Here is a 12,273-nt window from a genome sequence, read left to right on the forward strand (position 1 = left end):
GGGGGGGGGGAGCGGGGGCCGCGGTCTCCCCGGCGCCCGGGTGGGGGGGGGGGGGGGGGGGGGGGGAAGGCAGTGCCGCGAGAGTTTTAGAGCCGATCTGCAACTCTGCCTGCCGTGTTTTTGGTAACGGTCACTGCCTTTTCCTTCCCTCCTTTATCCCTTATAAACAGCGAGTAATAAAAAAAGTTTCCACACAGTTGGGGTTGAGAGGAGGAGGAGGAGGAGGGAGACTCCCCCCCCAACAAAGAAGTTCTTTAAGTTTTACTGTGTTTATTTCCACACAGGCAAACTTTGTATATACTTAGAGGATTGTTACTCTTCTCGTTTGTAGTGCTTTATGCGCCTTTAAATGAGAGCTTGACCACAAAGACGAGCAACGTGCTTTCGGATTTAATACATTCCCATTTAATACATCTGCCAGGGTGGGAGGAAGGTTAGAAAGCAATTTATAGGAAACGGGTATCTTTTCAGTTGTGATTTACCAATCTGCGCTGTGGATGAAGAGCGTTTTTCATTTAAAGACCATTAAATTATCCGAAGTAGAGGGTTAGCAGGGTGTAGTGCGCATGTTCAGTACTCCAGAGTTGTGCTGTTTTCCCCCTACTACGCATTCCTGCGGCTCTATAGTAGAGCAGTCTCGCTCATTGTTAATATTCCTGGAGCAATTAATGCATATGTAGTTAGTGAAATCATTGGACTGCTGGAAACGTGATGTACTAATATGATTTGCAGGCTTCGTAAGAAGCTTTGGACTTGCCACTCATTTAAGAGCAGCGCACACAAAGGAAATTAAGCCACAAAGACAAAGTTTAAACAGCAGGCAGGGTGTTGTTTAAAAGCAAAGAATTCAGAGTTCTGGCTGGAACTTTGTATTTATGGCCCCACCACAGATTTCAGTCTGTTAAGTAACTGGATTGATTTTTAGATTACAACATGTGTTGCATACCAAACCCAGCCCTCTAGACCTAGAGACAGTGACAGCTTTGACTTTAAATGTTTCAGTCGTCTTAGGTACGTTCAGATTCTTAACCTTATTACAAGCATTTTTTTATATGGTTTCACTGAATTAATTTAGCCCAGTTATTTTTAGGACATTCCTATGCTCCCTATTTGCCCAGCAGTGGTGAGCTGGTTTCCTGTCTGCAGTTGCTTCCATTGTTCAGACTTCTCTCCCCGAGGGCAGCTGCTGGTTGTTGAAATACCAAACTCCCTGCACTTTCAACTGTTGTTCTTGCCACCCCCGAAATAAATGTGTGTGAAAAATGCTGACGTAGTTTCTAGGTATGCATGTGTAGATGTGTGTGTGTGTGTGTGAGTGAGTGAGTGAGAGGGAGATCTGCTTTGAGGATTGGAAGTTCTGGGTTGAAACAATGGAAACAATGAAAGGTGACATGTTGGAGGGAGAACTTTGGAGAGGGGCCATCGGCCTGGGGTTTGTGTGGCAGAGATTAGAAGGTGAAGAGACAAAGGTGGAAACTTTTAGAAAGATGTTAGGGCTAGGGCACCCCTTATCATTAAAGGTTAGGCTTGTAGTTATTTGCAGCCTGGCATTTGAGGCGTATTCAAGAAGTTTAAAATAATGACTTTGTTTCAGACTTCTTTCTCGCAGTCCTAGAAGAATCCTGTTTTAAAAAAATTTGTATAGCACGGCCAAGTCTGGCTGCTTTGGAAGCAATAGAGCTCAAGCTGTGAAATGCAGAGGAAAACAAACAAGCTGGTTCCTCAATTATGAAGCATATTCAAAGGAAAAGTTGTTACTATGGAAATTCCCATATGCATCCCTATAGTTCTTGGTTACTTATGAATAATTTTAAACCAATTTATTTTTGTTGGTGGTTTTTAAATTCACATTAAATTTTAGTGTTTTTTTTTTTAACTAACAGTCTGTGTGTTAAAACCCTGAGGAGTATTCTGTGGATAGTTTCATTTACAAATAATAGCAGTCTGATAGCAATCACACTGAATGTATTCAGCTTGTTAATTAACTGATTTAGAATATAATCATGCAAAGACACAGGCATATGTTCAAGTTCATACATGTGAGGAATCCTACTGAAGTCGGTCACAACAGGATTGGGGCCTTAGATGGGAGCTAGTTGTATTTGTCTGTGCTCACAAACATCCAGCTTAAGAAATTCACAGAACCCTGAGTGTGTGTGTGTGTGTGTGTGGGGGGGTTCTTAAGGTGATGTTTTTTTTTTTTTGTCCATTCCCTCTCTGGAGGGCAGAGATTGCTTCTTGTGGTATACTTTGTCCTGTTTTGAACAACAGTTGGCTTCTGCCACTTCCTCTGAAGCTCTTCCTCGACACAATAGGATGTCTTTCCTGACTATTCAGCCTAAATTTCTCATTTGCTTAACTTCCATCTCAGCCTCTCTCTAAATACTTTGTCCTCCTCCTTAAGTATTCAGCATGCCTTGTTAAGTATCGGTAGTTTATTTTGAAATCAACTTTAGTCATCACTGTACTTTTTTTCTCAAGTTGTTTCAAGCTGTTAACTGCTGGGTGTTGAGCCTAGCATTGTATGTGAGATTCTAGGTGTAATCTTCCCTGAGCTGATTGCAGGAGGACCTGTAAAGTCTTTGGGCTGTGATACAAAGCAGTGGTGCATTCAATCATGTCTATGACTTCAGCTAGGAAGCCAGGAAGGTAGTCATTTATAAAGACGAGATGCTGATCATACAGTTCTTAGGTCATGAATAGCTTGGAGTGAATACGGACTGCTCATCTAAGTGAAGATGGCAGGATTTGAGGACTAGGATTTTGTATTGTTTCTTAGACCTCTCTACAGATGAACTTGCGCTGCTTTAGTTAGTCATATAAAAGGAGTATTTCCGTTTAGATTAACTGTGTTTAGGAGAAAACGTAAAGTAACCTGACGCTAGCCTGCTTTTAAGATGAAATAAATTACTAGGTCAGCTGGAGGGACTCGGCATGTCCACAAGCCTTTATTCCGGGTGTAAATAACAGTAAGCCAATGGTCCAGTCGTGGAGCCTGGCCAGGAACCTTTTCAGTTGGGCCCTGTTAAAACAGGAAACCAGCAGCGAATAGCCTGATTACTAACAAGAAGGAAAAACAAAGCTGGGCTGTAATCAGCAGGAATGCTTTAATGAAAACAGAGCCTTGACAGCAACAACGTGGCTCCTGCTCTAGTAAAAAATATCAGCTGAGGTAGTGAGAGATTTCTAGCCATGACTTCCTGTTGCTGCTCTGTCTGTACCGCGCTGGAGGTGTCTGCTGAAGGTTCAGAGGTCTGATCGTTTATTTAAATGAGAAGTTGTAACACACTGGTTTTCCTGCTTAACCAAAACCTGTTTTGTGTCACTAGCTCACTCTGTCAATTAATATGACACACCAAGTAAGCGGGGCAAAGGGCAGGCTCCAGTGTTGATTCATTTGTGACTAGGTAGGCTGCAGTTAGTAAGATGGCAACTTTTACATTAGAAGTGCAATAGCAGGAGATCCTATTTGCAAAACAAAGATTTCATGTGGTTGGCTTTGAGACAGTATTTTGACAAGTTTTTTTTTCCGGTGGAAAAAGGCAGTTCTAAAACCAGTTTTGCTGTCAAATCAGCATTCTTGAATTCAGAGAGGCTTCAGTGGAGTTTTTGAGCTGCGTATGAGATCTCAGAGTTTTTTTCCAAATGTGGTGATATGTCTGGAGAATTTTGTGTTATGCCATGTAAATGCGGCTTACAAACTCTTAGACACCTAATTTTCCTCACAGGAGTAGTTTCTTTGGCTTCTCCTCCCTCTTATTTCCAACATTCACTGTTTGCCTCTCCCTGTTTCCCAAGGTCCTGCCTTGCTGCCTATTATATTTAAAAACAAACAAAAAAACCCAACCCACTGAAGTGCTGCAACTTCTAGTTTCTGACAAACAAGAACAGCACACTTGAAAACACTGTCTGAATAATGTAAGCTAGTTTTAGCTAGTTTTTAAATTCAATTGAAAAGGGATGAGCTGCTTTGCAGAGCCATCATGTTGTCTGTGCGTGATCTTTGTTCCAAGTAGTGATACTCGTGGCTCAGGACCCCTTGTGCAAGGCATGTTTGCAGGTTACATGGCAAGCATGGCAGCGCTTTCCTTGAAGCTGTTACAAATAAAATACGTTTTGCTCAGAATCTTACTAAAGTAAACTTGACATACTTTCTATATGAATTAGGGATCTGTTTGCATAATTTGGCGTTTATCTTGTGTTGGCTATTTAAATAGTATCCTATTGTTCCTGTTCCATGACTGGATAATTTATGTAGCTAATCATCACAGGAAAAATGTATATTCGGCTGTAATGTTCACAGTTTGATGTTTGTTAGTTACATAAATCAGCAATTGAGAGAAGGAAAACAATACTATGCAAGTTACTAAAGTAACTACGCCAGACAAATTGCAGCTTGATCGTGCTACTGGGAATGCTTCCATGCCAAAAACAGGCATTGAAATCTGAATAACTTAAACTAAATTTAGGGATATTGGGGCTAGCCCCAATTGGGGGGGGGGGGAAGAATTCATAATATCCGCTTTGGCTACCATTTGAAAGTGTGGGTAGGGGTCCTACTCCGCCCCCCCTTAAGTATTGAGCAAAACTTGCATCTACCCCCTTTTTAAAAATTATATTAATTCCTTTTATCTCTTTACTTATGGGCATAAATATAGCTTTATATAGTTTTATGTTTCACAGACACACTTCCCATATTTTGAGGTTGACTTTATTTCCTTAGATAAAGCAGAATTTTTGCTCACAGAGTTTTTACTTTTGATGTTTAACATTGCTAGCTGTTATGAGTGAGCAAGTTCCTTCTTTTTTTTTTTTCTCCCCTGAATGAAATGCAGGTTCAGAACCAAAAAAAAAGTGATCTGAGTGATCCTTCTACAGTTTCTAGAAAATGCTTCAGAAAACCAATATATTTTGAGTCAAAATAAGTATTGGATTGTATTAGTTGAAATGAGTGATATTTCTTATTTAGATTTATAGATGGTTTGCAAGATTCTTAAAATTTTGGGTGAGATTAAAGTATTTAAAGCTAAAGCATGGTTTTCTTTGTATATTACAGTGCTGTTTGTTTCTTCAGTGATTTGTGTATCTACCAAAGGAACAGCATTGTAGTCTTCCTAGCTATGGACTATAAAATACTAAATTTTTTTAAAATTTTGTTTACATACCATAGCTTCAGATAAGTAGTAGTATGGTGTATATATGAAGGACGAATGAAATTTTAAAATTGGTTCATTTCTTTGTACTGAAGGGGAAAAAAGATGTGCAGTTAACTTGTAAATCTGGAGCCTTTACAGTAAGTGTAGCACAAAGCACACATTTCCACAGACTGAAAAGTGATAGGAAAACCTTGAAGTTGAAAAAATAATCAGGATGCATTCAGAGTGAAACATTTTTAAAAATATTAAATGATTGCAGTTCTTTGATACAGGAGTACAATTAAATAACAAAAGTGCATCTCCTGATACACTGGTGGACTCAATATGAATTAAGCACTTTGTTCTTTCCTTTTTCTGCACTTTTTTTTAAGTAAATGAAAATCCATGTGGGRTGGTGGGCAGACACAATTTTCCTTTTCTTCTTTTCCTCTTTCATTTAGTTTTTATTAACAAGCTATCTCTCCCAAGAGGAAGGCATCAGCATGTTAGGGAGTAATTAAATAACCCATCGCTTGAGCTGGGTGTCTGGGTTTTAAGTTCTTGCCTATTGGCTTTTTGCCCAGTCACTAGATAGTTATCCTTGAAGAAAAGTGTTGGATGCATACCATAGCAAGCAAATTTGCACGATATTGGCATTAGATAGAAGCTATCTGATAACATGTGGTAGATAAAAGGTTGCTAGGGGAACAAGAAAATGAGCGTTTATGGAAAAGAATTCCCCTTGGAACAGATCACTGGTGCTACTTTTTGTTCAGCTGACAGGGAAGCCACAGCTTGACAAGTTTAATGCTACAGGACAAATCCCCTGTATAGGAGGCTGTAGCCTGATTCACAGTAAAGATGGTTAATGTAATAAAAATTGTCTGAACCAGAAAATGCTGAAGCCAAGTAGTTTACTGAGTTAGGAGGCTGATTGTTCTTGCCTTTTTATAATTGTAGGTGTAGTTGCAATATCAGGCAGCGAAACAGAGGATGATGACACTATGGATGTCCCACTGGATCTTTCCTCTTCTGCTGGCTCTGGCAAACGGAGGAGACGGGGCAACTTGCCCAAGGAATCAGTGCAGATTCTTCGGGACTGGCTATATGAGCACCGATACAATGCTTATCCTTCAGAGCAAGAAAAGGCGCTGTTATCCCGACAAACACACCTTTCCACACTACAGGTATTCAAAAAAAAACCCCAAACCAGCTCCTGCTTTAAATGATCTCTTTTCCCTTTTCCTAATTTACCTGAAGTCTGGTCTCTGATATAAATGTTTACACTGTATGTGGCATTTCCTCTTATTGTTACTCACTCTTCTTCTGATGTCACTTGTAAGGAGAAGTACTGTTCCAGCTACAAATGTACTGTGTCATGACGATCTTTGCTTATTGGGAATAAAACTACCTTTTTGGGGCGAACAGACAGTCATGAATTTGAACATGCATGTTAATTTTGCAGGACCAGGACCCAAAAGACATAAGAGTCTCTATAGGGTAATTTGCTATGGGGAGAAGGTATTTATTTTTTTTGTCAGCAGAGCTTTTGTGGTGATAGATACACAGCTTAACAGCATAATTCTTCACTTTTAAAACTGTAACTTGAGGCTCAGTCTGTAGAACATGCACATATCTAATTATGTGTATGATTACTTCCATTAAGATCAGTGGAACAACCTGTATGGATAAAGCTACTCAGGCACATTACTGTGGGTGTGATCAGGCTTTTAGGTGGTTGGGAGTACTGGATTCCCATCCAGGGGCTATGCCACTGACAGCTGTGAGGTCCCCTGGACACATCCTTTTTGTCTTCTATGATCATCTTTTTTCTGCAGAATAGCTAGTAAAAATTGCTGCTTTCCACCTCATGGGAAAGTGGCTGCATGAAAACTTGTGTAAACCCTGGGTTTGAGAGATGGTAAATATAGAGTGCTCCTCTTGACTACTGGGCTTTATTTTTCCGGATTAATTCTCTAGTACAAATTTTGTAATTGACTATTAAATAAAATTTCCTTAATGTAACATCATAAAGAAAACCTTCTTTATATAGTAAACACAAAAAAGCCGTTAAACTATAAACTATCCTGTATCACCCAGGAAACTGGTTTGATATTTAAACAAGGACAAACTTAAATGAGGTAATTCATGTTATGTCTGTCGACACAGTCAGTTGAACAAGGAAAATCAGTAACTATTTGTGGGAGGAGTGGCTCTCTTCAGAGAGAAAAGGTTTTCCTGTTGTTAATTAACCTAAGTGTAGGGAACAATAGCTAATAGGTTAATGTGTGTGCACAGAGTTAAAAGCTAAACCTTTCAGTTCAGGCTAGCAGTCTTCAGATTTCCTGGGGCTTTTTGTAAAAGGAGTGGGGAGCTGGGGGTAGAACAGGGACAAGGGAAAGGCCTTTGCAAGGCATGTCAGAACTTGTCAGTAGGTCTCTCTTTTGTTCTGCAGTTAAGGAAACTGCTTGGAGGGATTCATTAATCTAACCGAATGACTCTAGTGGCACATAGTTGGAAATGGATGAAGGTAGAAATTAAGATGTCATTATATTCCCAGGTCTGCAACTGGTTTATCAATGCACGCCGCAGGCTTTTACCTGACATGCTGAGGAAGGATGGCAAAGACCCAAATCAATTCACTATCTCGCGAAGAGGGACCAAGCTTTCTGAGGGCGGTCTGGTGGAGTCTTCCATGAGCACAAAAAACTACATTCCACTGCTGGAGGAGAACTCCTTTCTTCCTGCTACCACAGCACTCAACAAGACTGTGTCCTCTTCTAAACCTGCTTCCCCAGGATCAGTCTTGGCTCGACCATCAGTGATTTGCCACACAACCGTGACTGCATTGAAAGATGCCCCTTTCCATTTTTGCCAACCAGCAGATGTAGGCCAGACCACGGACCTGCAGCAGCCCCCAGCCAACAGCTTCACAGAGAACTCCCTCTCCTACCATGAGGATGCATCTAAACTGGGACCTGGTGCAAATGCACAAAGTGGCCTCTTCAACACTCCTCCTCCAACCCCACCAGACCTTAACCAGGATTTTAGTGGATTTCAGCTACTGGTGGATGTTGCACTCAAAAGGGCGGCAGAGATGGAGTTGCAGGCAAAACTTCTGGCCTAAATCCCCTTCCTTCTCCTTCCCCCTTTTGTTTTTCCAGGCAGGGATCTAACAGCTGTGTGGTTATTGCCACCCACACGATATCAAAAGACTTATCTGCATTATTATTATTTTTTTTATTAATCTTATTTGCACAAGGGATTGCTGAAATGAAGCTTCCTGTCACTGAGATGGTCTTCAGTGGAATATGGTCATTCCAAGAATTATAAACTTAAAGCTACTGTAGAAAGAAAGGATTGTGTGTGTTTTTCTTTTTAATGTTTTCTTTGTAGGTTTTTCATAATGTGAGATGGTTCCCAAGATCATGTGATTTGTTTTTGTTTCTTTCAGACTGTGCAATATCTAGTAATGATATAGAGTCTTCTTATCATTCCCATGCGGAACAGAATATACCGACACGCTGTCTAAAATAAATTTTCAATTTTTTTAACAATATGAACTTGGATGATTATGCTTTTTTCCCATAATGTAATAAAATATTTTCTTTAAAAATGGATGCACACAGAGTATTTTGTTGAATACGAGCTTTGCAGAAAATGGAGCTTTACCCTTGAAATAAACTGAAGCGAGAAATATTTTTTTGAGCTCATACTGACTTTGTTTGGTTTAGAGAGCTACGCTAGCAGTTGTTGTTAACCAGATGTTTAAAGGAATGCTGAAAAGTGGGTCAGAAGTACCTGTGTTCTGCTATGTTGAAATTTTTAAAGGGGCCAAAGGGAACTGTGTAGTCAACTTGCATTAAATTTCAGAGGGGATGTCTTGGGCCCCCCTAATAATTTAAGCCTTTGGCTACTAGAAATACCTTAGGGCTGGGAGATGTAACAGCCCGTGGGTAGCTTCTGAAGATGAAATAAGGCCAGACAAAGGGTTGGTTGCAGGTCTTTGTGATACAGCTTCTAGACTTAGCTGCTCACAAGTTTGCAGGAGGTCCCCAGTCCTTTTTTTGGACTATCAATTACAAGATTTTGATTCTCTAATTCTAGGGGACTGGCACAGAATAGACAATATATTAGGCTGGAATTTGAGTTTCGGGAACCAGGTCTTTGAGATATTTAAACACCAAACAGTTGACTTAAGCTTTAAGAGAGATCCCTGCTGTATCTGGGTGTATTGTAGCCAAAGGAATCTGAGTTGCTTCTCAGAACAAGACTTGGCTATCAAAATGACATACCACTTTTCAAAAATGGGGAGACTTGTAGCTCATATTTCAACTTATTTGAATGTCAGTCACCCACCCTTATCCTTCTAACAACAGTGAAACAAGAGACCTCTAGGGGGGAAAAAAAATTGGTTCTGGTTAATCCTTAAAAACAAACTTGTCTGTTCAGGGGAAGGGGGAGGGTTGAGCAGGAGAGCTGGCAAATTTAAGGCTCTATCCTCAGGAGTAGAAGACTGCAATATTTATGCATATGTGCTGTTTTGTTTTGCCTTTTTTTTTCTTTTTTTTAGTGACAGAAATACAGGGAGTATTTCTTTGTCATCTGGAGTACTCTTTGGATTTCTACCCAACTTCTGCTCTTCTTAAACCTTGAAGTTTAAAATCAATGGCTGTATGTTTTAAAAAGCAAATAGTAAACACTGTGTGTGAAAATAAGGCTCTCTAGGGCTATCCTCATATACTGTATGAAAGTAGGATTATGTACAAAGAAAAATAAGTATTTTCTATTGAAATGAACCTAAAAAAATAATTTTGAACACAGCTAGAGATAGCTATATATTTCATTTTCAAGGAATAGCGTAGACATTCAGAAAGAGCCTTTGTGTCGTTTCTCTCTATGTCTAGACACTGTACTTCATACTTTTAGGTATCCCAAAGGAAATAATAGCCTATGCACACTTTTTTGGCCACTTGTAAAACAAAGTGGAAGTACACCTCCGTGTAACTGAGGTCTGCGCTGAAGAAAAAATTGGGCCTTTTGTGGCATAGATTCTTGCTCTCAAAGGCTGCTAGAGAGACTAATTTGGTGCCTTCTTTGCTAAAGGTTTGTTAAGTTGCTTTCTTGTCCACATGCAAAACAAAGATTTTTATTAAAACGCTCCTTATGCCCATGCATCAAGCACTGGCCAAGAAAAAACAACCTCAAGCAAATATTTGAGTTGTTTGATCTGAGTCGTTTGACTTTTTCCTTCATTTTTCAAAGCAGGTTACTAGTGCGTTGAGGGATAGAGGAAGAATAGGGGGATGAGATCATTAAAGGGCATTCTCAGGGATCCTTCCTCTTCATTACTCTGCCCTTAATAAAAGATGTCAGCAAGCTGAGAAAAAAAATTGAGCTTTGCTTGCTGAGCTGACCAGTTCTGTAATTCCACTAAAACAGCTGTAGTAATGAAAATGAAAATAGGATGAGGAAGAAAACTGTTGCCATTCAGATTAAAACAGTTTTCACTGAAAGTAACAGACTGTGGTCTCAGTGCAATTTTCATTTATCTTTATGCTACACAAAGTGGCATTAGTGTAACTGAGAACCAAACTCTGCACCTGTGATGATTTCCTTTCTGCTGACTGACTTATCCTGGGGACTTCATTTATGACCAATTTAGCTGGAGGCCTTTTTTTTTAATTATTATTTGTTAAGGTTACACCTAGAAGTTCAGCTATAGTCATAAGCCAAACCTCTTTGGCTGAGTAGCACCTGGCACACAGAGAAAAAGCTTTTCCCTACCCTTGGGTGTTATTTAACTTGGAGGAAGAAAGTGACTCATATTGAAGTACCACTAAAATAATATCAAAAGGGAGTTTCTGCTTTCCTGTAATCTAGCACTGATAGATTTGGTTCAGGCTATTGAAGTTTGCCTGAATCTATTCTTTCAGAGCAGAAACTTCAAGTAACTCCAGATAAAATTATCGAGGTTAGATTTAGGACATCAGGTGGAGCTAGGATCCAAAACCAAGCAGGAGTCCTAATAACTAATGAATCAAAGGCTTCATGTGCCAGCCACTCATCCCTGTGAGAACAAAGGAGTTTATTTCTGGAAATGTGTTTGGCCATGGAATAGGGGGAAAAAAGAGGGGTAAAAAGAAACAGACAACAAGAGCAGTTCTGCTGTTCTTGCTGCGGTGATAAACCTAATTGCAAAGAAGCTGTGTCAAAAACAGACCTCTGTCTAAAAGCACAAACTTAGAATGATTCAAAAGAAAGCACTGCTGTGCTTTGCTAGACACCATGTGGTCGATTAGCAGAGCGTAAGTGACCTAAGCAGGGTGACAAATCTATGCCAGTGAAAACAGCTCACACGCAGACTTAGTCAACCTTGTTTTCATGGCTTTTGTGTCTTGTAAACAACTTGGGGCAGCTGCATGTGATAAATCTCTGTCTGCACTAAGCAGAAATAATTACAACAGGGAGGGAATCTTGCGTCCGGCGGCTCTGTGTGCAGATGGGGGTGTCTCGCTGGATGTTTGGGGACTCGCGGTGTTGCGTGCACTTCCTAGCTTTTGCCATGAGGTCGATGTACATGTCTATAAACCTGCTGAAAGCATAGCAGCTGGCCTCATGTGTTCAGGGGGAGGGAAGGGGTGCGGAGGAGAGCATGGAGCCAAGGAGAGCGCGGTAACTGGCTTCGGGACTGCCGCTCGCGGGCAGTCCTGGCTCGGCTGCTGCAATCGATGCAGCCTCTGCTCTGGCTGCAGGCTGTCAGAGGCGCACAGGTACCAACCGCCCTGGAAAAAGGGGTGCAGGAGAAAGTAAGCAAAACCTGGGGGGGAAAAAAATCATTGCTGAAATAGTGTGTGTGTGTGTGTGTGTGCGTGGCCTGGGTTGTGGGTGGGGGGAGGGGGTAGGCAGATGATCACAGTTGTCCTCTTGGAGAGGAGGAAAGCACGCACTGGGAAACCCAGCCAAACAGAGGTGTAGTGCAGCTTGAAGTCTAGGTGCACTATGACCCTGTTAAGTGCTACTTTCATACCTGTATCTGGGTCATTTGCAGTTAACTGTATGCTGCCTGTCAAAGTTTGTTTTCATCAGTTGTGTGTCTCACAGCACTTCATGCTGGTTCTTTTTTTTTTTTTTTTTT

General features: G+C 40.6%; 1 protein-coding gene across 1 annotated transcript in view; it reads left to right on the top strand.

Annotated features, from left to right (window-relative positions):
- Positions 1-8,753, top strand: part of TGIF1 (TGFB induced factor homeobox 1) — a 9,979-nt gene extending 1,226 nt beyond the window's left edge. Inside the window, exons 2-3 of the mRNA XM_026070569.1 lie at positions 6,096-6,322; positions 7,696-8,753. Coding sequence (XP_025926354.1) covers positions 6,096-6,322; positions 7,696-8,262 — 794 coding nt within the window. The 3' untranslated portion in view covers positions 8,263-8,753. The remainder of the gene's footprint in view (positions 1-6,095; positions 6,323-7,695) is intronic.
- Positions 8,754-12,273: the final 3,520 nt, after the last annotated feature.

Source organism: Apteryx rowi, unplaced genomic scaffold, assembly GCF_003343035.1.
Source record: "Apteryx rowi isolate R43461 unplaced genomic scaffold, aptRow1 scaffold_312, whole genome shotgun sequence".
In the NCBI taxonomy this organism is placed as follows: Eukaryota; Metazoa; Chordata; class Aves; order Apterygiformes; family Apterygidae; genus Apteryx; species Apteryx rowi.